The 27,820-nt window shown below is 37.1% G+C and overlaps 1 protein-coding gene across 1 annotated transcript; it reads right to left on the reverse strand.

Moving 5' to 3' along the window:
* On the reverse strand, positions 1-27,405 carry ankib1b (ankyrin repeat and IBR domain containing 1b). Its single transcript, XM_042740711.1, has 20 exons — positions 27,212-27,405; positions 22,452-22,716; positions 21,194-21,494; positions 20,029-20,211; positions 19,721-19,838; positions 17,412-17,620; positions 15,698-15,786; positions 15,446-15,590; positions 14,011-14,177; positions 13,040-13,128; positions 12,787-12,917; positions 9,678-9,812; positions 9,448-9,534; positions 9,071-9,137; positions 8,675-8,820; positions 8,408-8,586; positions 7,275-7,326; positions 5,081-5,192; positions 3,190-3,233; positions 1-3,100 (listed from the first exon to the last, which is right to left on the reverse strand). The coding sequence occupies exons 2-20, from the start codon at positions 22,637-22,639 to the stop codon at positions 2,330-2,332; spliced, it is 3,213 nt and encodes a 1,070-aa protein (XP_042596645.1). The 5' UTR covers positions 22,640-22,716; positions 27,212-27,405; the 3' UTR covers positions 1-2,329.
* Between the last annotated feature and the right edge of the window lie 415 nt (positions 27,406-27,820).

The raw sequence follows: 27,820 nt of genomic DNA on the forward strand, positions 1-27,820 counted from the left end.
TGAATTTGTCTTAGCAACTTTATTAAGATTCACACTCAGATCGGTCCAATTCATTGGCCAAACATCACACATTTGTATTTTCCATATAAACTGGGAATGTATCAAGTAAAGAATATGAAAGTGCAAATACCATTTCAGTGATTAGGTGCTTAATAATATAAAATCGGTAATGGGTTACAAAAAGTGCTTCCCACCCCCCCAACAAACAGTAGCCACCCAATCCCCCAAACAATAGCCTTGACACTTGAACAGTCTTTTGTCAAGAAAACATGATCTATTTTTATTATAATTACTCAATGCACAGCATACTGTCACATACAGGACAACTTCTGTCATCCGCAATTTGTTTTAAATTTTTTTTTTTTTTGTCATGTTTGGACAGATCTACCATATGCTTCATTTAAACAGACATTAGCTCCACCTCCACCATTGGCGACATACATTAGAATGAAGAAATTCTGTGATTTAGTGAGCTTAACCCATTCCGATCACACATATAAACTGTACATACAGAAAAAAAATTCATGTGTGCGCTCCCCCAAACTTTGACGAATGGAATGATACCAAAATACCACTTAACGGACAGGTTTGCCTTCAATTTCAGTTTATGCAGTGCAATACTTCAATTCAGATATTAGGTCAGAATCAACACACATATGACATCAAGCCCACAGGAAAACATCAGGCGCCTGCTTACTCAAAATTGCTAAATATAACGGCAAACCTATCAGCTAAAACGTGTTATTCCATAGCTGAAATGTGAGCTAATTTTGTGCAAATTTTCTGAAGTGCTTAAAACTTAGTGCTGCTGCGATTTAGCGGTTTCATCAGATGAAAAGTTGGGCAGGTTTTCACAATGAAAATTGAAGCAAATCAAAAACATTCTGTTAAATCGTCTAAAAGGCTTTGAACAATTATTTCAGCAGACACATTTTAAGTAATAAGCAAATATTGAAAAGTGGCACTGTGTTATTACAGTTTGATATATACATAAAAATATATATTGGCGTTCATTCATTTTTTTTCATCATGACCAACTATACCTTCATCTTCATTCATTTTTAAGGACATTCAATTTTAAATAAATAGAAAATTCATTTCCATATTATTTTTTTGTAGAGAAATAACACAGTTACATGAATTGTAAAAAGAAAAAAAAAAAAAAAAAAAAAAAAATCTTAATTGTGGGTGAGTTCCACTATATGTAGAAATGTGAATCTGAAGCTAAAACAGCTTCTGGCTGTTCTTAGATATTCTAGGAGAAAAAAAACTAACATTTCTATTAGAGATGCACCAGGAAATCATCTACCGATTTTTACATTTTTAAATTTGAAAACGTAATTTTTACATGTGGCAATGTGGAAATCACATCTTAACACACAATGATTAGTATCTCATTAAATATAGATCGATTTATTCCGTAAATTTGTCCAAGTTCATTTAGACAACTGCTTTAAAAACAACCCGGGAGAAGAGGCCAGAGGCATGCTAAAGGACAACTGAACCTGTATAAAAATTTCTTTTAAAAAAAACATTGAGCTCAGTTTGCTTAAGCGCCACCTGAAAGTACAAGTAAGATGTGTATTGAAACTTCCCACACTCTGGGCTTCGAGCACAAGAGAGCGGCTATAAATAAAGAGAAGTTTCACAGAAAAGGCACTGTGATAAGTTGCAAAGACAAAACGTTTTCCAGATCCGGCGCGGCGCTCCTGAACTGAGTTTAAACTCGCCGGTACTTTCCGTTCTAATTAGCCGGTGACGGATTACAGTGATTACGTTTGACCAGAAAAAGAAAAGTCGACTGCAACTAGAATTACTCTTCTTTTAGTTTCTGTGATTATCAGCCCAGCTCTTCTGAGCGTGATGCTGTTGTGCACTTCTCTAATACTACAGGTCTAGTTTAAAGGAAGGATAGTGTACTTGATAGGGCGGCTAGGCCCTCAGCAGCAGGCACGGTCAGCACTCCGTCCACTCGGCGTGTGCTAGCCAGTGTTTTTGGCACCTACAGTATCTTTTACATCAGGCGGACTCGCGCTGAATACCATCCTGTACTATATAGTAGATTTATCAGAATATTTCCCTTCCTGTTGCACCTTCATAGCGCTTTCTGGTTCAGTTGCTGACTCTTTTAAAAGTGTTTAACACTCCAGGATCGGAACAAGTTTTTTAGTGAGCAAACAACACATGCCTCATAAGCACAAAGGCCTGAGCGAGTACTCAAAAACTACATATCTGACAATACAAAACTTCTTGTCATGATTAATCTTGTTCCTCGGGTTCAGCTACTTCATCAAAAAAAGTGCCTTAGCTAGTAAGTGAAGTCAGTATTTCATACAAGATGTACTTGACCCTCCCATTCAGAGGAGCTACTGCTAGGCTGGTCGGGGTCTGAGTCACATTTTGGGGTGTCGGAGTGACACGGGTTCAAAGCGCTCGGGGTTTCGCCCAACTCGACAGAGGAAGCAGGAGGTACCGGACACATATCGAGACCTACCAGGTCTAACTGTGTCGGCCTGATAGGCTCACGCTCGATAGCGGAGTCGAACTCGTGCTCTGCCTCTCTATCGCCCCCCGGTGTCCACAGTGGAACAGCGCACTCGGTCGGCTCGGTTATCATTCTCGCTGACTGAACGCCAAAATCACCAGCCGAAGGAACCAAACTGATATTCTGCGGATTCATGTCATGAAACCAAGCCATGATGTTGCCAAGAAGGTTGGCGTTGTCTGAACTGAAATCAGAGGTCTCCGTATGTCCTGAAGGAGCTTGGAAGGGGCTCTCAATGGACTCACAGGAAGGATTGTTGAGATTGTCATAACGCGGAGGGACATTCTGGCCACTGATATTACCGAGCTTCTTTAGGCTGTCACCCACCTCTAACAGCTCGGAGCTGCTCAGGGCAGCACGGGGCACGTCTATCCCGCACAGCACCGGGTCCAGCCGTGTGGGCAGGGATGTTCCAATGGCCCCCAGAGATGCTTCATTTGCGAGGATCTCTTGTGCATCAATGCCAGCAGCGCCTGCAGTCAGCCCAGACTCCTGCAGAGAAAGCTGGATGGCCAACAGGATATTGGGATCATCTTCATCTAGAGAACCGTGAGGCTGAAGGGAATAAGATTAGACTTAGTTACTCCCAGCTGAGGATTTGTAACGTTCCACCATAAACTTCTGTTAAAAGGGTCTCATCTCACCATGGGCAAACCCGGTCTCTGACCACCACCAATTTCTTGTGCGTCTGTAAGAGAAGAGAAATAGAATATATTTTGTTTATTTGCATTACTAAAGCAGTGTTATAGCAAGGAATATCTACTCACTGCAAAATCATTGATATCTATAATAATGGTGCGAAAAACGGATTTGGATTTGCAACCCACTGCAAGCCAAGATTTCTCAGTGACCACACTGAGTATTTCCTTCAGCCATAAATTATACATCAGCAGTGTGACCTTGAGTATCTTTATAGGTGTTTTTGTGTAGTCGAGCTTGGTAACACTTTACAATAAGGTTTCATCTGATAACATTTGTTAAATACGTCAGTTAATTGAACTAACAATGAACAGCATTTATTAATTTTACGCTAATCTCAACATCTATTAATACATTTTAATATCAAACTTTAATTAATGCATGGGAACTAACATGAATATGAACGTTTTCACTAAGTAACATTAACAAAGGTTAATAAATTCTGTAGAAATATATTGCTCATTGCTAGTTCATGTTAGTTAATGCAATTACTAATATTGACAAATTAAACCTTACTGTAAAGAGCTCAAGTCTGCAACTGTCCATCCAAATATACATGGCAAATATTTGATGCAATACTTCACAAACATCAGACATAAGTGTTTATATGTCATTTTAAGAATGAAATCAAACTAGTGCTGTCAAATGATTAATCGTGATTAATCGCATCCAAAAAAAAAGTTTTTGTTTACATAATACATATGTGTGTGTATATTTATTATGTATATATAAATACACACACGTACATATTTAAGGAAAATGTTGTTTATATATATATATATATTATATATATATATATATATATATATATATATATATATATATATATATATATATATATATATATATATAATATGAATTTAAATATATAAATGTAAATACATGTAAATATTTTCAAAATATATAGTGTATGTGTGTGCATTTATATATACATAATAAATACACACAGTACTCACACATATATTATGTAAACAAAAACTTTTATTTTGGATGCGATTAATCACGATTAATCATTTGACAGCACTAAATTAAACTAAATCAAACAAGTAAATGTACTTAATCTAAACTATCTTTTATGAAAAACATGTGCATTTACCTGTATTGAATGCACACTTGTAGTACACTTCAAAGCATAAAAGTATATTTAAAAAACTGTATTACAGATAATACTATAATATCAATTAAACAATTAAAAAACTATTTAAATGTACTTGCTCATTCATGACCATTTCTTAACACACTTGCACTTTATAATAATGTCAAATGAAATGTTTTATATTTGAAATCATTGTATAATTTTGTTATATTACATTTAAAGTTAATATATTTTAAATCTACTAAATGGCAACTTCATCAGTATAAATGTGTAACTACAATTCTACTTAACGGTATACTTATATCACACGTTTCAATAGAAATGACATTAAAGTTTTACTTTTCATAAATGCTTGTCAGTACACTTCAGCCTTATTTCAAAGACAAAAAAAGTGTTTTGGAGATGGATTCAGTCAGATTTACAGACTTACAAAGTGTTGTTAGTGTGCCATGTCATCATATGCAGAACATCAGGCCTGACAGACATCTTTTCTCAAACAACGAGCAAGAAATTCACCCCATTCATTCATATTCCTCAAAAAAAAGTCCATACTGCAAAAGAAACTGGTGATAAATGGTTTTATGGAACAATTTCTGCTTACTCCAGTGTGCAGACGACAGCAAAAAAAAAATCCTGAAACTTTACTTGCAGCTGCTTCAACTATGGAGCACCACTATTCTTATATGTATATGTACCAGCAAATATGGGCACCAAAATGAAAACACATTCACAAAACATACCTAAAGTGCTGTGGTCTGGGTCATCAGGGTCGGGTGTGTTGCTGCGGAGGCTGGCCATGTCTCCTCTCCTGCGCTGCCTGTGTCTGCGTCTGTACTGGAACTCAGCATACGCCTACAACACAAAACCGCACACAACACCATTTCAAAGCTGCTTCAAAAGGAGCACCAACATTCCCACTGGACCCTGTGAATAAAAGTCAGAATCTCTGAGGAACCCTACACGTCTCTACAGGAAATCTGCTGTGCAGCAGCATCAAAGTTCAGGGCTGTTGGCATCGTCATGTCAGAATAACAGACAGACACTTTGAGTAAAGTCAAAAAGCCTTTTAAAGGAATAGTTCAAAACTAAAATGAAAATTCTGGCATTATTACTCACCTTGTCATTCAAAACCCTTAAGGATCATTTTTAATAATGTAAAAAAAAAATCTCACAAACCTATAATATGGCTTCAGAAGATGCAGATAATATAATATAATAAACAATATAATATAATATAATATAATATAATATAATATAATATAATATAATAAACAATATAATATAATATAATATAATAAACAATAAAATAAAAAATACAATATAATACAATATAATATAATATAATATAATATAATATAATATAATATAATATAATATGAGTCTCTTCTGCTCACCAAGCCTGCATTTATTTGATCCAAAGTACAGCAAAAACAGTACAATTTTGAAATATTTTTACTATTTATAAATAACTGAATCATTTCATTTGAATATAGTTTAAAATGTTATTTATTCCTGTGATTTCAAAAGTGTCCTGTGATTTCAAAAGAGCTGAATTTTTAGCATCATTACTCCAGTCTTCAGTGTCACATGATCCTTCAGAAGTCATTCTAATATTCTGATTTGCTGCTCAAAAAAACATTTATTATTATTATTATTATTATTATTATATTGGGGGAAAAAACTGAGTAGAATTTATTCAGGTTTCTTTGATGAATAGAAAGTTCAGAAGAACAGCATTTATCTGACATTGAATTTTTTTTTAACATTATAGATGTCTATCATCACTTTTGGTCAATTTAAAGCATCCTTGCTAAATAAAACTGTTTTAAATATTGATAATAATAAAAATAAATGTTTCTTGAACAGCAAATCAGCATATTAGAATGATTTCTGAAGGATCATGTGACATTGAAGATTAAAGTAATGATGCTGAAAATTTAGCTTTGATCACAGGAACAAATAACATTTTAATTAATTATTTTAAATATAAAAGTATTTCACAATATCACTGCTTTTGCTGTATTTTGGATCAAATCGACAAACTCCCAAAAATAAAAAAACTGAAGCTGCATGCAGTAAGCATGCAATAACGGCAGCAAACTCAAAGAAAATGTACATTTAGGAAACACATTCCTGAGAGGTACCGCTCAAGCATCAATAATAAAAAAAGTTTAATAAAGTGCATCGATATTATTCCTCTTTCTACAAGCCATAAATCCAGAGCAAAATGAAACTGTGCCATAGCCTGCATACATGATTTCAAAGGAAGAGCAGCGACTAGCAATACAGATTGAAGTGGTAGACTGGTTCACCTTGGAACGTCTGCAAAAACGCATATTTCATGACCTTTCATGGAACAGTCAAAGCAGGAAACTTCCTATTGAAGTTACAGCACCAAAGGCATCTTTTAGAAGCCCATGTACATTAACAGAAAATAAAAAGATCTCGCTTTCCAGATGAACGGCATCAGAATTCGTAATCTGGAATGCACGGCAGTCGTTTGGAATATATGAACAGCTGCAATAGAGTATGAACAGAAAAAATAAAACATGCGACCAAAAAAAAGTGGACAATGACATTAGTGATGGAGTGTACATGATAGGCGCCATTCCACTGTTTGATTAGCCGTTCCTGAGATGGGATCTAATGAGGATTCTTTAATACCTGCGGATGGCTTCCTGTATACTGACAGTGCTCTCTCGGATCAATTCCCCCGAGAAAGGCATGATTCCTCTGGATCTTTAGATTAGAACAAAATAGCGGTACACTGTTTAACATTACAGGTCTTTACACATTCACAACTGCTGCAACAGGACTACATCTTGTTCTATAGGCCGATATGCACTGCCAAAACTTCAGGCACCAGCTAAGTAGATTTAAAAAAAGACACAAGCTATTCCCAAAGTCTCAAAACAAACCAAACAAAAGAGTTACCTCAGGAGAAGAGAAACCCAAGTACTCCCAGTCCCATGTCCCACCAGCAAAACTGCAAACGCAAACAAAAAAGTAGGTTCCATGTGATCCTATACACTATTAGACTGCAGGTGCAGTTGTGTTACAAATGAAAAGTAACTTTTAAGAAATGCAATACTACTGTTACAATACAGTAGCAAGTTAAAACCCTATTGACCCTATTAACCTTAAAGGGATAGTTCACCCAAAAATGAAAATTCTGTCAATTACTCACCCTCATGTTGTTCCAAACCCATATGAACTTCCTTCATCTTCAGAACACAAATTATGAAATTTTTGATGAAATCCAAGAGCTTTCTGAGCCTCCATAGACAGCAACGCAACTGAAACTTTCAAGGCCCAGAAAATAAAAATAGTCCATGTGACATCAGTGGTTCAACCGTAATGTTATAAGGCTACAAGCTACAACTTTTTGTGAGCAAAGAGAACAAAAATAACAACTTTATTCAACAAGTTCTACTCTTACGTGTCAGTCTTCGTTCATACAGGACATAGACAGGACATAGAACCTGGATATGTTGTGCCTTGTTTTTTAGGAATGCAAATGCATGTGTTGTTGTACTCTCGTGAACACGCATTGAAGACTGACACAGAAGAGATGGCATTTTTAAATAAATTCATTATTTTTCTTTTCTTTGTGCAGGAAAATTCTCTTAGCTTCATAACATGAACTATTTTAACAATGTCCATGTGACATCAGTGGTGTGACATCAAAGGTAGGACGATGCATCCTACCTTTCTGGGCCATGAACGTCTCAGTTGCATTGCTGTCTATAGAGGATCAAAAAGCTCTCAGATTTCAAAAATATCTTAATTTGTGTTCCGAAGATGAACGAAGGTCTTGCTGGTTTGGAACGATATGAGGGTGAGTAATTGACAATTTTCATTTTTGGGTGAAATTTCCCTTTTACTTCATATGTTTGTTTGTTTTTTTATACGGTTTTCAACAAAAGTTTAGTATGACCATTAAAACACACATCTTCATTATTGTTTATTTTAAAAAAAAATCTATTTTTAAAATATAATTTTCAAGGTTTCTATTTTGCTTTTTTGTCTATTTTTAAGCAGTCTGTAATTCAGGAAGAGGCTCTTACCTGCGTCGAGGGGCTTCGGGCGAATCATTGGGTGCCACACCTCTTGCCACAGAGACCAAAAACTCCTGCCTCTTTTGCTGCACCAGGCAGGCAGCGCGGATTATCTTATGACGAGGCGTGCGGAGGTAAGGCCGGTTGACTTTCTGTGCAAGATCTTCTGTCACCATTTCCAAGTCAGTCTAACAAGATGAATAAGAGTATTAAGTTGTCGCTAACTCAGAACGTCCATGGTAAGCATTTCCCATAACTACCATGTGTGTTACTAACCTGCATAAGTTCAAATATTTCCTTTTTTGTGCTTTTGGGCTCCAAAAAGAACCCATAAGGGTAAGAGCACTTGAGAATACGACGAGTCTTAAGTAGTTCATGCACTGCATCTTCAATGAAAGTAGTATCTGGAGGTCCGCCTTCTCCTGCAACAACACAGTAACACAATATATGAGTTAAAATCTAATTTAAAAAAGTCTACAACACAAAGTATTAAACTTGATCTACTGCTAAATGTAGAAAGAATCACTGTGTGAATGGAAAAGCAAGTTTAATTCTCTACAGAGTACTTTCACTCTGTAAATTTCACCAACTGATACAAGGTTGACCATGCATTAACATAGCTTAGAAATAATTTATTAACATTGATTATATGCTTGAGGTTTTGCATCTTACTTCCACTCAGAACTTTGCTCAGCTGTTCCATCTTGTCTTTGGCCGTTTTAAGCAGGCGTTCTTCCAGCTGTAGGAAAAGATAATACAGATAAAGACCATTTGAGTCATCATGTCACAACTAATGTTAGTCCACAGACTGCCAAATGTCTGTTTCCTGACCATATGATGCATAAACAGCAGGTAAAAAAAAAAAAAAAAAAAAAAAACATTGGGTGGTTATTTGGTTTAAATTATATCCAGATGATTTCTTCCAGTCAAGGTGGTTTTTGGCCATTCTACATTGCAAACCAGACTTCATGGCATTTAGTCAATTACTTTTTGAGACTATGTCAAATCAGGCAGATCTTTGTAGGCTTTTTTTTTTTTTTTTTTTTTACCTGGCAGCTGTGCTCATGATTCTTAAACCGTGTGTAATAGTGCATGAAGCGATCCAATTCCTGGAAGTTCTTGTGTTTCTTCTCAGCCTGCAAAATACAAAACAAACAAAAAAAAGTGAGTGTAAATGTGCAGGATCAGCCATACACAGTTGTGAGATCTTTTTTCTTTCTTCATTATTAAAAAATCTAGAATAACTCTTACAGACAAAACAGCATGAGCATATATGTACCTCAACAGTCATCTCTTTAGACTGCTCCTCCACTTGCTGAATGACCTCATAGCGTGTGCAGCGGTAGTAACCTCCTGTTGAGGAACTGTGTTTTTTCCACTCTTCCAGACAGATCCAACAGAAATCATACTTGCACTGTACACACATACATTCTTGATTAACAACACCTACATTAAAACAAACCATTGGTCTACTTTAATTATGTCACTAGCAAATGCATATAGCAGTCTAGCAGGCAGCACATTTGTGGGATTCTGACAGCAAGGATTAAGTGTGTTGCTAGGAAACCATCTCTCACTTTTTATTTTTGGAGTGCTAGTATTTGCAATGTCTTTCCCTGTTTAGTAACCTTGTTGCAGGATTATCAAGATTGAATTAACAGTAATGCATTTCTTCCTAAGCCACACAAACATTTCTTGATTTCTTCACTGTTACAGAGGCAGAACTTTAGAAACAAATCTTAATCTTAAAGGGTTAATTCACCCAAAAATGAAAATTAAGCCATAAATTACTCAAGGCACCCTAGGTGTATATGACTTTGATCTTTCAGACGAATCCAGTCGGTCTTTGATCTTTCAAGCTTAATGGCACTCAGTGGGTGTTGCAGTGCCTCAGTCTAAAAGAAGTGAAATAAAAAGCGCCGATCCATAAAAAAAAAGAAAAAAAAGTGTCTCACATGGCTCGGGGGTGGGTGAACAAAGGCCTCCTGTAGTGAATCGATGCATTTTTGTAAGAAAAATATCCATAATCAAAACGTAATAATCACTTTAATCTAGCTTGCGCCAACAGTACATGGAAGCAGCTCCGGGAGGATGATGTGAGGCTGGTGAGTCTCATGAAAACCAATGTTTGTTAACAGGAGCAAAGGAAGCAAAGTTTCCTTACTTTAGCAAAGAAAACCAGTCTTCTTTTGGCTTATATCGAAATCCTCTGATATTCTTCTTTATAAATCCTCATTTTGTACTTCTAATTAGTGACCGTTGTTTTGATCTCTCCCCTGTGCTTTCACTTTCGTCACTTCTGAGTGGCGTATGCGCAAAGCCAACCTCCATAGGTCATCCGCCTGGAACTGCTTCCATTTACAACAGTTATCACAAGCTGTTTTAAATTATTAAAACACACCCCCCCCCCAAACACACACCCCCCCCCCCCCAGCGATTTCAATTTTTCCTTTCTCTTTTAAAGGTTCATATGATGCGATTTCAATTTTTCCTTTCTCTTTGTAGTGTAACAAGCTCTTGGTGGATAAAGAAAATCTGTAAAGTTGCAAACACTAAAGTCTCAAATTCAAAGAGATATTCTTTCTAAAAGTTAAGACTTGTCCACGCCCCCCTAAAACGGCTCGTTCTAACACGCCCCCACATCTCTACATCACAATGTGGGAAGATTTGCATAACGCCGCCCAAATGTTCACGCAAAGAAAGAAGGCGTACCTTTTATTCTCGCTGGTGCCGCCAGCTCCATTTCATGGAGAAGCTGTGTGTTTCACTGTGAAAGTGAAACTACTTTGTTTGGCCTTCCAAAAGAGCATGATATCCGCTTCGTCATGCCTATAGCTGATCTGTGCTGGTCACTGAGGAAATACATCAACTTCGTGCTCACCGTGGATGAAGCGGAGTCCAGCCTGGGGTCGTCACATATGGTTGCCGCAACCCCCGGCCGTTCCTCATTGTAGCCACTTGCTGCCGTTCACTCAAGCCACGGGCCGTTCCTTACTCAAGCCCCTGGCTGTTCCTCACTCAAGCCGCTGGCCATTCCTCACTCTTTGCAAGGACAGTCTGGCACTTCTGACTCACGGTAGGTAAGTAGGTTTACATATGTAAAGGATTGCACGAATGCATTCAAAAAATTTGCCACTGATGATTCAAATGTAAATTTTGAGCAGTGTAGAGTAGCACTTGTTGTTTGTCGTTTCTCCGATCACAAATGCAGACATGATTTTATGTTTACGTGGCGCAATATGCAACGCAACGCGTAAAAAAACAATTTAAGTCATTATAATCAGTAATTATGTCCCCACTGGATGCAACAACTGCCTCGTTTGTAATGGGTTTTATTGTTTTTGTCCTGTCATGTTGTTGTTCTAACCGGGACACGCCATAACAGTATATGTTGAGGGGCATTTCCGTTAGATGCTTGAACAATCACAGCACACCTCGCTTTTCAGACCGATGAGCTTTGTAAAAAACGATGCGTTTCAGAAGGCGGGGCATAGAGGAGGAACAATAATGTTCAGTATGTGGAAAATATTGTGCTTTTTGAACCTTAAACTGCATAAACACATTTCATTACACCAAATACACAAAATAATGTTCTTTTTAGCAACATCATATGACCCCTTCAATGGATTGGACTGAAGCACCCGTGCCATTAAACAGCTTGGAAGATCAAAGACAATTTTTAATATAAGTCCGACTGGATTCGTCTGAAAGAAGAAACTCATATACAACTAGGATGCCTTGAGGATGAGTAACTGAAGGCCTAATTTTTGGGTGAACTAACCCTTTAATAACATTCAATTATGATTGTCCTAACATAAAAAAAGCCATAAAGACATGCAGCATAGCTTAAATTCAATGCTTTCTAATAATCGACACTGACCCTTCCAAACAGGTTTTCATCCAAAATTCCAGTTTTGATTTACCCTTTTCAAGGCTCACAGTCATATTGGTACAATTCCCTCTTGGAGTCCCCCAGGGTTCTGTTCTTGGCCCCTTCGTTTTCATAATCTACAAACTTTTTTTTGTCATATCACCAACCATCATGGTCTCAGTTATCACTGCTTTGCTGAGATTTATTCTACCACCTGTTCTAAAACACACCCTCCCACTCATTTCGGTCAGTGGCACTGGGAATTTTCTTAAACTTAACACATACAAAGTAGATTTAAAAGTAAGTGGGCCGAAACTCAGATTTGTGTATTGATTTTAAAGTTTTTGTAAATCCCTTTCAAACTTCCTTTGTATCATGTTTGACCCTTTGTTCACTTCCAAAGTTCACACCAACTCTCGTCAACCCTGCATTCTACACCTCCGATCTGGAAAAACTCAATGACTCCGCCCATTCTTAACCTGGTATATACATAAATCTATTATAATAACACAAATACCTTGGCACATTGCATGTGGTTACACCCCTCATTCTTCTGAATGGGAGATTTACAGTTGGCACAGGGTTTGGAGTTGCTGAGTAACCACAGGCAGTTGGCAGCATCTTCATACGCCTCACTTACACCTGCCACTGAAATGGAAAAAGACAGAAATAAAGTTGCTTGAGGTCCAAAACCATTTTTGGACAGGTAGGAACATTACTTTATAATATTTATCTTAGTAGTCACTTAAAGCACAGCAAAACAGACTCACATTCTTCTGGTTTCATATCAGTGACTTTCTGGAGCCACATCTTCCAAGTTTGGCAGTCACATGGTTCATGGGCCTCTCCTTGGCACTCCCTGTGGGGAGAAAGACCAGTGTGATGTCAGGCCTAATCTTGAAGGAAATTCCATTTCTAGTGAATATTTAATTTCTATTCCATGCATTTTAGTTGTTGGTGGTGGAATGGCTTGTGGGGATAAATATGTGTGTGAAAGATTAACTTATGCTTTCATATTAACATGGTGTAATGTAACAAAATTTTCAATCTGTTCCTTGTACACTCCAGGTTCAGGAGTTTGAGATGTTCTGGTTTAACATTTAGCATTGTATTTTCCCTGATATCTACTACCCAATTAGGACAGAATGGTGACCTACCAGCTGAGAACCACTGAAATAAAACAATGCTGGCAGACTGTTGACCACAGACGCCTTTTAAACGGCAGCTCTTTACGTATTAGATTCAGTCCATATTCCCTCAGATAGATTAAATGTGTGAGAGAGGGGAGGGTGTTTTGATTCAAATGTAATGCTCAGATCTGGCACAGGCAGTGATGAGATACGAGCCCGCTGTGTGGGTGTGTGTATATGTCTTTGTGTTTGTGTGTTGGGGACATAAGGACCAGAGCTGTGGGAAAGAGAAACTCAGCCAGCTGCATCGCCAGAGACCACTGCGAGCAGAACATACATACATACATACATACAAACACACATTCTTCCTTCATTTATATATATGTATGTAACACACGTGGTCTTTTCTACAATGTCTCTTTAACATAATTTGCACTGCTAAAATAATTAAGTGCAAAATATGAGTCCTTTAGAAATACGATTAATATTATTTCAATACTATTAATATCTTTCCTTTTAATCATGTTAAACTATGCAGTGAACTGAAGATTTCGTTCAGAATTACAAATGGTATAATGGTATAATGATTTGTATCAGTGACTGGCACTGACCAGCAGAAAAGATGGCCCTTGCCACAGTCCACCGCAGGGGCCTGGAGGCGAGGAAAACTGAGAGGGTCAGAGGTGCTGGCACCTGGCCCCTGTCCGGCCAATCGCACTGCTCTATCACAGCCAGCCCGCGGGCACCACCGGATGGCAGGATTATTTTCCACAAATGCCTGAGGAAGAACAAGAAAAAGAGTAAAAAGGAGGACGGAGAAAGAATAGAGGAGAAAGCAAGTGAGGGGGGCATTAAATATGCAAAACACTGCCTTATTCTTTTAATATGTGGCTCTCTGCAGTTCTCTGATTCTGATGTAAAATTACTGAACTGCATATTTGACCATTTTAAACGGCAACATGCAACTTTTATCTCATGTCCTCTTTTTTCTTAACAACAAAAATTTGAATAGCACAGCAAATTCTTTACTTAATGGTTTCTGGCTCTAGTAAAAAAAAGCAAGAAAACAGAATCATTGGTTATAAGAACAACAAACCAGCAACAAATATAAAAAGCTAGACAGGGGTAACTTAAAATTCTCTTTAAAAATATATAAACTTATATTGTTATATTATACTACTCTATTGTTCTAAACTTCAGGGTCAAACATTTTTTTGTGTGTGTTTTTGAAATACGTCTCTTATACCCACCAAGACTGATCAATTTATTTGATCCAAAATACAGTAAAACAGCAATACTGTGAAATTATTAAAATTTAAAATAACTGGTTTATATTTTAATCTAGTTTATTCTTGTTATGGCAAAGCTGCATTTTCATCAGCCATTACTCCAGTCTTTTATGTCACATGATCCTTCAAAAATCATTCTAATATGCTGATTGTTGAAGAAACATTTCTTATTATGCTGCTTCATATTTCTGTGGAAACAATGGTGCATTTTTAAATCAGGATTCTTTGATTAATATCGGTTCATCTAATTTGCTGAGTCTTGTTATGATGCTGGGATCGGAGTTAATTTTTACCAACAACTCCAGAAGTCCGTTAGTACACTCTGACCCTAAAAATGGCAACAACAGAGCTCAGACGCCCCTGTGGAAGATTCAACATAACCATGGCAACATAATGAAAGGCTTGGGACTCCACAGTGTGAGAAGTGTCATTCTCAGACATTCTCAGATGAGAGCTGCCATTGTTACAGTTACTTCAACCCTCTCAGCTCTCATTTCAATGCTCCACCGTTCTGGACTGACTTCACAATAACACTAAACACATAAACTTCACTGAGAGGACTGATCTGTGTGACCGGAAAACCACCTATGAATGCAGAATCACAGGGTTTGAATCAAAACTGGGGCCTAATATTGACTGACTGCTGAATTGCTTAATCTATCTTCCTGTTTAACTCACCACATCACTGAACAATACAATTACAACAGTATCTATAAACATAATTAAGATTAATGTGCATCTAATCATGTAATTATACCTTGATGTCAAACTGCAGATAACGTTTGTCCATCTCTCTGGACACAATGCTCTCAATGACCTCAACAGGAACCAGCTGGAAGCAGTCATAGGCTGGGCAGAAGATATTGTGAGCCTCCCCTTCCTGAATCTTCATATTGAGGAAACTGCCAAGGGAAAAATACAAATGATGGTTACAGCAGTAGTGAGAACTGATGGGGATTGTAATGTGACTAAAGCACTGAATCAAAGTCTCCAAAGAAAACACCCTCACCTTTCCCAGCATCCTCTGCAGAACTCATGACCACATGGAATATCAACAGGCTCCTCAAACATGGAGGCTGCACACATACAAATGCCACACTGACAGCGGAGAACAAAAAAAAAAAAAACATTTGTGAGAAAATATGTACATAATATACATAGCTATCAAATACATTCTATACATGAAGCACTATAAATGGGTCAGAAAAATAAACATTTGATAAAATGACGTTTGGCCATTTCATCTCATGACAAAATACACTATCCAAGAAATTTAGTCAAACTCCTCATGCCTATTTAATGATTATCAAGTTTGTTTCTAGCATAGACTGTGGCTTTATTGTGAAAGTGGTGATCATGCACCTATTTTTAGGCTACAGGGTCAGGCTTTTTATTGATACATGAAAGAACCGATTGTGCTACGACATACTGAGCCTGATCGCTCATGAACCAAGCTCGCTTCACAAAGCAACAGGTCTCTTATTAAATTATAGTCAATACTGTGTGATATGATGGTAAGTTTGTGTCCAAATCAACTTAATTTTTAACTAATCATTTTGTGTATTTCTGGTTGCTTAAGAGCAACAAAGGGAAATAACTTATATGATACTTGCGAAGCAGCTTTACACGCGCACACTTTGGATGTGACTGTGAGCACATAGAAAACTGCCTTTGGAGCATGCGAGGACTGAATGGCTTAAAAAGACTTTCAAAGATGCAAATGATACATCTTTGTGACAATGCAACAATGATACTATTAGACAAGTGACAGTCCTGTCAACTGTCCCAAAATGCGAGTGAAAGTTTTGTATGGCAATTTGCAGCAGCTCTTATAATGCAGACAAGATGCACCGATGTGAAGCAACTTTGAGAGTGTGAAAGACAGAAGACATGGTTTTCAAATGACTGATGGAATCTGACAGTTTGTCAGTTTTTTTACTCATGTAACCTACATGTTGAATAAAGGTGTGCAGGAATTTCCCTCATTTTAAAATCGAAATCTGCGGGAATGAGTATAACTATGCGAACTATGTGATATATGCGCAATCCCTCACTGAAATTCAGGACCTGATTAAGCATAATTCTATTACAGAGATGGAGATTTGTGAAATAAATTTCCATGACTTTTCTAAAGATTTATAGGTTTATTTATTTTTCCAAAACCTGGCCAGGAAATTGCTGTTTGAAAGTTCCATGTCTTTTCCAGGTTTTTCATAAGCATAAAACCAAAATATGACGCAATTAACCAACATCTGTCAGTAGCTAATGATACTTGGATCTGAATTTATCAATTGATTTGAGGTATTTGTACGGCTGAATTTAATCACTGGAACTTAGCAGCCCAACATGAGTTAAAAAAAAATTATCATAGAATTATCGCCTTTTGACTATAGTGTTTGTATTTTCCTGTGCATTTGGATTCATTTTGAGGATAGAGAATCTGTGAAGTAAAGTAGTAATTCAAAGTAATTCAATTACGGTTACAGAATCAATTAAAGTGATTTATGGAAATTTTCAGGGGCACAATGGTTGTAATTCACCTATCCCGTTTATGAGATTTGAACCTACAACCTTTCAGTAGCCCAGATCAAACCCCATGGCTACACCACCCAAATGTATCACCTAAGCATTACATTTTATTACATTAAGACTAACTACTGTACATCATTCTCCAGAAAAGAGGCTGTACATTCACTAATAGAGGACCAAATCTGATCCCTCACCAAGGAGCGATCATCATCAGCAGGGGTCAAGCTGATCTCATCCGGAGAGGTGATGGATGAGCGAGTGGTGCGAGGTGTACGGGGCGAGGGAAGGGTGTCCCAGGTGTTGTAGCCTCTGGGCGGGGGAGTTGGCATCTGAACGCCTGAGCGCTGACAGCAGTTTTCAGCATTAGACATCCAAGCTTCCAGGAGTTTCTCTCTATCCCAGTCTAAATTTCAAAAGGGAAACTTGGGTCATTATGCATAGCAAAAAAATCAAGAGTCACACGATTCTAAAAATACACATTATTTCACCTATCAAATGCCTTTTTCAGTGGAATTTGTAGCTGATTCAAGATATTAAACAAGGCTGTTCTTCTGGGTGGAAAAACCTACCCAGATGTTCAGTAGGTTGTTTTCCCACATGATATGAGAGCACTTGTTTGTCTTGATATGAAACCTGCCATTCATTACTTAAAAGGTGCAAAGACATTCACTTCTTTTTTAGGCTCCAGTTTCCTCTTCCTCTAGTTTAAGAGATGGTGGTGACATATAAAAATGACATATACTTTGATATCTTTGACTGAACTTATCGGTCAACATCAATGAAGTATGCTGGGGTAAGAAAAGATAAGAAATGACACTTCCCAGAGGAAATCCTGGAGACAGATTCCAGACACTGAGGCAAGATAACACAGTCTAAAGTCCAAGGCAAAACACATAAACAAATACCACCAAATAAAACTTACTTCCAAAGAAAGAGGCAAGATTTTCCCAAATGAAAATCCTCAAAGTGCATTACACCTGCTAGCCCAATTTTTTGTGCTCTACCATCGTAGTTTCAGGAGTCAAGAGTGGAATTTGGGTTTAAGATTAAAAGAAGGTCAAACTGCATATTTGAGCCTCGGGTGGCGGTCTCCAGAGAGGCCGAGGCAATAATAGCAGTGCACATGAATCAGAGCTCTGTCCTTTTCTCCCATGGGCTCTAGTCATCTGGAACAAGGCCTGCTAGACAGGCTGCTCACATAATTGAAGATTATTAAAGAAAGCACTGATCCAATTATCAGTCTTTTGCCAGAGAGTTTAGCGGCTCTAAACATGAGTGCTCTTGTAAAATTAAGGGAAAGGAAACATCTAGGTCTGCTTTGTGAGCATGGATGCTTTTTCAGATCTCTCCAAGAACAATACCATACCTGTTTCCAACAGCTGTAAATAGACATGAAGCTATATACTTCATGAGTTATGACTGGAAGGACTGCGTCAGAATGAACCTAATAAGTAGGCCTGCACAGAATATGCACCCACAGATGTACACAGAATTCAAACGGCCATCCCACACAAAGTTTTACAAATTTCCTGCCCCTAGCATGTTTGTTTGCTAAATAATAGTCGGAAGCATAATATCCATAATAGTCAGAAGCACTGTATCTGTTCAAACCAAATTACAAGCCTTATTATGTCTTATGAGTCAAGTGGATGTGGAATGAAACAAGAAATATGTCTGATGAAAAAAAAAAGTTGTCCTAAACAGAGAGAGTTGGTCAGTCCAATCAGTTCACACCTTCCACAGATGATCTGCTTTAAACTTAAATCTGTGTCATCATTTACCTGTGCTCAAGTCGCTTGTACAGAAAAAAAAACAAACAAATTAAAAATATGTTACCCACAAATTCATTTGTGGTCATGTTTTAATAATTAATTCCATTGTTTTAGTTAAATTGTGCCAGAATATATTAGTTTGGTCCCTTGTTTAAATTTAGTTCAATTGGGGCCACAATATATAGTTCTTTCCCCCACATTTCATGTGCATGACTCCAAAAAAGGAGTAATTATAAAAATGTCATAATACTTTAGATAAAGGAACACATATTCACCATTAACTGAGGTTTTCCACCAATAAATCTACTAATTTGAAGCTAATTAATAGTAAGTGACATAGTTGTTGTAGTAGTTAAGTTTAGGCATGTGGTCAAGTTAAAGGATCTAGAATTTGGTCATGCAGAATAAGGCATTAATATGTGCTTTTTAAGTACTAAACAGCCAATATGTTAGTAATATGCATGCTAATAAGCAACTTGTTAATAATAAATAGTGTTCCCTGTTCTAAAGTGTAACCAAAATGTCAAAAATTTTTATGTATTTTCCATAAAATACAAATGCATGATGGTCACTGGCTGTCAAATATATATATATATATATATATATATATATATATATATATATATATATATATATATATATATATATATATATATATATATATATATATATATATATATATATATATATATATATATATATATATCTTTGAATGTTTGAAACAATCGTACCATGTGCCCGAAGAAGAGCCTCTGCGGTGAAGAGAGGAGCTTGCAACATATCTGCCGTCTCCACTATCAGCATGTCCTTCAATCTCCTGAGGTCCTGCACTCGCAAACCTTCATAAAACTGAAACAGTAACACGGTTACATGTTAAACAATGAATCATAGCGAAATCAGTATTCAGACATCTGCATCAAACTCTTCTATTTTTATTAGTCTAAAAAAATGCAGATTAAAATCTGACACATCTGGACACCAGGGCTTGAGGCAAATGTTAATGTCACAAGAAATTCCAGAGTTTATTTGGAGAGCTCACCTCCCTGCGGTCTAAGGCTGCATACTCTGCCTCAATATCCTCTGCATGGGGGTCAGTGGAGAAGACCATCTGAGACTCCAGACTGAGCGCAAGCTCCTTATGGTGCTGCCTTTCTGCACAGTCACATGGGGTCTCCTTGTTTTCATTCTCTGCAAACAGGTCTGCACCACGTTTCACCAGAAACTGCAGAAAGAGGGAAATACTGTTAATATACAGAGGAACGATCAATATATTAACAAGGTCATGACATGAGGAACCAAATAAGATTTAACTGAACTAAGATAGCATACAGTACCTTCTGAAACATACGCTATTATACACAAATAACAATATTAATAGCACATTTTTTGTTAAATGTAGATGTGGAAGAATTGTCAAGTCAGAGTTTTTTGTGTGTTTGAGTTCAGGTAAAGTATTGAAGATCAGTTCCAGGAAGTTTCAAAACATAAATCAGTTATATTTTACAATAAAGTTCTATGTTTTAACATCAGTTAATGCAACAATCAACATGAAACAATTCATAAAAACGTTACGTCATTTATTAATCAAATTTTAATCTAAATTGCCTTTTTTATTTGTATATACCTGAATACATTTTAACATTTCAAGATGTATAAAATAGTTAAAATAAGTCACCTGTTATGAACATGAACTAACAATGTACAATAGTATATTTATTATTCAACATTACCTATAAAATAATTTAAAGAAAAGCACATTGTTCAATGCATTTATGTATAATGTATTAACTAATGTTAACCTTATTATAAAGTGTTACCCAATAAACACTTTTTAGAATAAAAACGGTTTAATCATTTCTACTGTCAGAACAAAGATTCCCAAAATGTTCCAGATCAGGGATCTCAATTTTAAATCACCTTGTGCCAACTAGCCAGGTGGTCAAAAAAAAGGTAACCAAATGACTGGAGATAGGGGTGTGCAATATGATATTAACATGAACGGTTAAAATGTCTCCACAGTTTTGCCATTGCAGAGAGATTACTAGTGCTGCACCTATTCTGGTGTAGTCAGGTGCTGTGTCCAAAAATTGTTCCCTGTTCACTATATAGAGTTCACTATATGGAAAGAGTGATTCAGTATGATTTTGGATACAACAACTGTGTCTGTTTGTATCGACAGTGTCTGATAATTGTGCTATATGTACCTCCACACACGCCTTCATCCCTGAGGCAGCAGCGTAGTGTAGTGGTGTGTTTTTCTTGTTATCGGTGGCGCTGACGTCAGCACTCTCATATTCACCACGATCCAGTTTGGCACCGGTCCACTTTAGGATCATCTGGAGGCACTCAGCCCGTCTGCGTTCATCTTCATAGGGACGGGCTAGTCGCGGCTGCAGCGCCCCTTCGGATAGCAAGATATTTGGCCCCATGCATAACACATGCAGTGTGGTCTCATTGTGCATGTTACGTTTGTTGGGGTTCCCGTCCTTGCTGAAGAGGAAGGACCTGTGAAATTATGGCATGGTGGATGACAAATGAAAAAAAAATGAGCAGTCACTGGTTCTCAATTGGTTTGTTTTAAGAAACCAGATTTTAGGGATGTATTCATAATCAAAATCTGACAATAACTTTCCAAACACAAACTAACATGAGTCTCTTTCCAATAACTATAAATTTTGATTAACACTGGCCTGCTGATTCAGACCCAGAATCTCCAGCACATTTGCAGTTGAAACAGCTGTTTTGCCTTAAAATAACTTTCAAAGATTGGCCCCTAAAATTCCACACTTTTTAGGCAAAAGAGTTTCACACTGGGCAGGAAAAACCGAAGAATGTGATGATTTGTGTACATGATCTAAATACTTCTAACAGTTTGAAAGCATTTAAGAACCAGGGAAATGTTGTATCTTATAAAATACTGCTTTGAACCCGACAGATAGGTCTATGTGTGTGTCCGATTCAAATGTTTTGCGGGTCATTGACATATAAGAGTGTCTGCAATAAGGAAATGGAATAATTTTGCTTAAAACCAAATTCTTCATGTTGCTCCAAACACATAAAACCTTTGTTCATCTTCGAAACACAAATAAGATTTTTGATGAAATCCGAGAGCTTTCTGACCCTGCATAGACATCAATGCAACTGAAATGTTCCCAAGCCCAGAAACGTAGTAAAGACATTGGTAAAACAGTTCATGTGACATCAGTGGTTCAATCATAGTTTTACGAAGTTACGAGAACTAAAGGCATACAGTTTTGAAACAACATGAGGTTGTGCACATAATGACAGATTTTTTTTATTATTTTTGAATGAAAATTTACATAAAAACAAGAAACAAAACCATTAAGTTAAACATTAGATCATTAAACATCTGGAAGTCAGAAAGCCATCTGGTAATGATAGCTTAAATAAAAAATAAGTAGAATGCCAAAATACTAAATATTACTGAAAGCCACGTCTTACCTGAGTATGCGGGTCATGGCATGTCTGGCAGCATAATGGAGCGGGGTGTTGTGTTGGTACGGTTCCCCATATGAAGTGTTGGGGTCCAAAGACTCTTTGAACTGCGGGTTGCCCTCGTAGAGCTGATAGGCCAGAACCTCATCTCCACTGATCAGTGCTTTGCGGAACTTGGTGGCTGTGTTCCCCATCTCTCGCTTCCCAGCTCTCCAGAACGTTCAGACCTCTTCAGCCTGTGGGTCCACAGATAGCAGACATTGTGCGCTTCCTGGAAACAAGAATAAAGCAAAGAATGTGTCCACTGTACTTCATCAGATAGGAGTCAGCTACATCATATAGTAAACATCGGAAAAATCTATATCACCAGGCATGTTGCAAAACACAAGCCAAAGGAAAATAAATCCTATTTGAAGTTGTGATAAATGTATAACCTTTACAACTACGTGCAGTAAAAACCTGCAGGAACAGGCCCGAAGTGCTTATTAGAAGCAAACTGACTCTCCACCATAACCAAACAGCACTTACAAAACAAAATCATGTGTTTAACCACATGAGAGGCCTGACAGAAGCAGATGCTAAACATGTCCCACTTCACATGTGTGCCCTTTAGAAGACCTGCAATAGCGCAGCTGCTTCTAAGAGCTGATCTTAAACCAGTGCATCTACACCAATCCTTGTCAACCTTCCAGAGAGAGAAATGAAAACAGGTCTTGGATCAGAAGCAGACGGCTAATTGTCTCAACACACTGACTCATTCTCCACAGGAGCTTGTGAGGAACGAAACAGACTTCCTCCAGGAACACTAGGGGCTTCCGGCTCCCTTCGCCAACTGCTGTCGACCTACTGCGAGCAGGTTCTGTCGAGGGGCAGGATTCAGCAGGGCAAAAGTTATGCCCCCACAAATGCCATCTGTCAACATGGACACCTGAGGTGTCAGCTGTATTCATATTTACACCAACTTTATGAACATAGTATCCCAACAGCAGAAAAAATAAATAGGGCCATTTACAAAAACTGACTCAATTTCATCACAGACAGGCAACCTCATGGGTAAAACACAATTCGTCTGGCCTAGTTTCATGGTTAACCTCTTTTGGCTGGTCTTGCATTGACTTATATAGAACGATAAGTGTGAACTATATTTTAAAGAGGGATGTCAAAACATTAAAGGGACTGTGCAGGCTAAAAGGACAATTCTGTCACAATCTTGACCTTGTTCCAAACCTGTTTGACTTTCTTTCATCTGTGAAATATAAAATGTTGGAGAATGTTGGTAACCAATGAGTTACCAAAAATTAGAACCAAAAATTACAACTTTCACCTGGGATTTGGAGCCAGATTACAGGGGGCTGATAATCACTATATAAAGATGGCATCATCATTATGTTATTTTTACACAGAGATCAATAGGTCCATGAGTAAAATCTGTTGACTTTAGCAATCTTTGTTGCATTATATGCCACTGGTTATTTGTTACTGTTAAAAAATGGGAAAAGCATTTTCAAGGTTTTTTTTCTCCAAAGTTTGCATGCCTGTAACTCAAGAAGAAGTTTTAGATTTCTTAATGCTCTTAGATTTTGGGTCTTAACAAACTTTCCTTTTGTCATCTTTATTTAAGGCTCTATATGATTCCACTCCAGCGATACTGGAACTGGATATTGGATATTGATAAACATTATTTTTCCCAAGTTGTGTGCATGTAACTTAAGCAGTATGAAAGTTAAATTTAAAATTAAAAATTAAAATTAAAATTAAAAGTTATCGTAATGTCTTTTTAGTTTATGGTTTCTAATAAACATTTCTTTTTGAATCTTCATTTTCAAGGCCCTATATAGTTCAGTCCCAGAGATATGGGGATCTCAGCGTGGCTCCATGTCCAGATTGTTGATTATTACCAATTTCTGTGGGCAAAAACCAAATGTCGGTCACTTTGTATACACAGTTAATACTTTTTGTATTTAAAGGGGAATGTCTGAAGAAGAAATGATGTTGAAAATAGAATCATAGCTTGTTTCCCTCAAAACAATTACATAGAACATACCTGTCCGAGTGCCATAAAAATTCTTTTTCCAAAGTTTGAGTGCCTGTAAATCAGGAAGTATTAAAAATCAATCTTAAAGGGTTACTCCACCGCAAAATGAAAATTTTGTCATTATTCACTTACCCCCATGTCATTCCAAACCCATAAAAGCTTTGTTCGTCTTCGGAACACAATTTAAGATATTTTGGATGAAAACAGGGAGGCTTGAGACTGTCCCATAGACTGCCAAATAAATAACAGTGTCAAGGTCCATAAAAGTATGAAAAGCATTGTCAGAATAGTCCACAGAGGAGAGGAATTGTTGAATAAAGTTGTTATTTTTGTTTTCTTCGTGTAAAAAAAGTACTCTCATCGCTTCATAACGTTACGGTTGAATCACTGATGGCAGGTGGACTATTCTGACGATGCTTTTCATACTTTTATGGACCTTGACACTGTTATTTATTTGGCAGTCTATGGGACAGTCTCAAGCCTCCCTGTTTTCATCCAAAATATCTTATATTGTGTTCCGAAGACAAACTAAGCTTTTACTGATTTAGAACGACATGGGGGTAAGTGATTAATGACAAAATTTTCATTTTGCGATGGAGTATCCCTTTAATAAACGTCTTAGTAAAATTCTTTGAATAAAGTTCTTAATAAACTTTTCTTTTGTAATCTCCATTTTTAAGGCCCTGTATGGTTCAATCCCAGAGACATAGCCCAATGTTATCCATTTTTGATGTTGAAAACCAAATGTGGACACTTTGCATATGGCTGATACACACTGAAAAGTCTCACCCATTTCTGAACAGTCACCACTGGCAACAAAGATTGCTAAAATTGTCATTTTGACCCCCACCCCCTGAAAATAGTGGACTACTCAGCGACGACATTTCATATTTTGGCTTTTAATCACTATACATGTTTATCTATCTTCAGAAAAAATATTAAGACCCTTCTATTGTATGGACCAAAAAAATAAATAAACACTGAGGTCGGTGCCGATAACCTCGTGGGCAGCGTTCCAACATACAGCCCCACTGTGCTTTGGGTGACCCGAGTTCGAATCCCGGCTCACAGTCTGTTCCCAGTCTTGCCCACCCCACCCCCACCTCATTTCCTGTCAATATATTCTGTCCTATCCTAATAAAAAAAAAAAAAAAAAAAAAAAAAAAAAAAGCTAAAAAAATAAATCTTAAAACATAAGTTAAAGAATATTTACCAATCTCATTTATGTTCCACAGAGGAAAGAAAGTCATGCCATTTTGGAATGAGAGTGAGCAAATGATGGAAGAATTTTAATTTTTTTAATAATCTCTTTAAGCTTTTCATTGGCAAAATTAACAAAAATAGATTTAATTCAATCATTAAACAATTAGAAACCTGCAAGCCATTAAAACACACATCATTCTATTCTTTTTATATCAAAGTGCCCCAGATCTGCAGGGCATTTTAATACACTTGTCATGTCTAACCATACAAAAATATATATTGCCATGGTAACTATAGTTCCCACTATAAAATGAGTTATGTTATGAGTTTGAGAGTTAGTATTACATAAAACCACAATAATTTCATAATCCCCCACAAAAAAAAAGTGCACTCACTAAGTTTTTGTATATTAGTTGTTTAGTACCAGCTGTACTTGTTGAATACGTGTAGTATGAGATGTGAAATGGAGCAAAACCATTTCACATCTCATACTACACACATTCATATAATATACATTTTTGGATTCAATTTCAATCATATTTGTGTGCAAAATAAGCTTTTAATTATTATTGCCATCTCTGTCAATTGCATAAGGTAAGTCACGTGATGTAAGCATGGCAGCACCCACAAGTGGGCGACCCTCTTCATGTAGAATAAAACAGCTTTTTCTAGAAGCCCAAGTTATATCTTATGTGGATCATTTCAATAAAAACGCGTTTCTCTGTGTGTAATTTTTTTATTAGCATAAACAGCGCAAAAGAGAGATCACAAAACACTAATGTCACATTTCGAAGCATATGTCATCTATTACAGTTCTAAGGTAGCAACAATAGCTGTAGTAACTATGGCATTCTGGCGCGGAAACTATGGTTACCATGGGAACTTTTGCATGTACGTTAACGTTTAATTTCTCCAGTTGGTGAGTGAAATGCTCAGCATGCAGGAAGTCAGCCGTTGTGTGTGCGCTGTTCCAGATTCTTTGCGCTGTTTTTAGACAACCGTCGGTTTCCTAGAAGGGGCTGGGCGACGAGTTTACAGCGTCTGCTATTTACATACACATTACATAGACTACACACTCGAATCACGAGAAAATAGCCACTGGACTGTGCTGTGACGTGCTGCAAAACATTATTATTTACGTTGACAAAAATAGTCACCGAGGCGTGTTTTCAGCTGAGTAGCTGGCCAGTGTTTCTAATAGCTGGATGATTTTATTTTCCATGCATTCCTTACGGCGCATCTGTTACTTGTAATTATAAAATCAATAACGTTACAGGAGCTGTCCGCTTTTCTAGCTCGTTTATGTTCAGATCAGTCATGATAACTGAGTTAGCTCGGAAACTTGACATGATCCAGATGTTACATCAGATAAAGAGATACAGAGTGTTTACATGCATAACTATAACAAATAAATTCAATTTCATCGCTGTCAACCAGTCGATTTGTTGTTGTATTAATAATACTGCATGTCATTCCAAACAAGTCTTTTCTCCGATGAACAAAATTTAACGTTACATAACCTACTTACCCAATTAGCACGACGTTAGCGGTCGTTTTTCCTCTTTCTGACCCTGAATAATTTAGCGCTTATCTGATGAAACTGTGTTGACTCTAAATAAAAATCTGCCTCTCGTCTTTGTTGTGAACAGTCCTCGGCCGCCGTGAAGCCTTCCTCAATCACGCCGTTGCTTGCGTTAAAATTCTGTATTTCAAAATAAAAGCCCCATCAGTTGCGCTTCCGTTAGAAAAGTACCGAGCGCTCAGAAACATACGTAAAGGAAAAGTAGTCTTATTTTAAGCATGATTTTTAGGAACTTAAGGTACTTTTCCACACACAACAGACACTCAGACGTGTTACTAAGCGAAATATGTTCCAAGTTTACTGTTTATTCGTTTCATTTATGGTTGCACATATATATATGCAAAGACAATAGCTTTCATAACTATACTATTTTGGTGGAAATGGTTACCGTGTTTCTAAAAGAAAATAATCTTTAAGTAGGCTACACACTTTGCTTTTGCTTTGCATATAAAAAAAAATAAAAATAATTCACTGGTAAATTAGATAAATAAATATCAGTTAATGACTTCCACTGGAGTTATTTAACGTTTGTCCAGCTGCCCTATGTTATTTTAT

Source organism: Cyprinus carpio, chromosome B16 (assembly GCF_018340385.1).
Source record: "Cyprinus carpio isolate SPL01 chromosome B16, ASM1834038v1, whole genome shotgun sequence".
In the NCBI taxonomy this organism is placed as follows: Eukaryota; Metazoa; Chordata; class Actinopteri; order Cypriniformes; family Cyprinidae; genus Cyprinus; species Cyprinus carpio.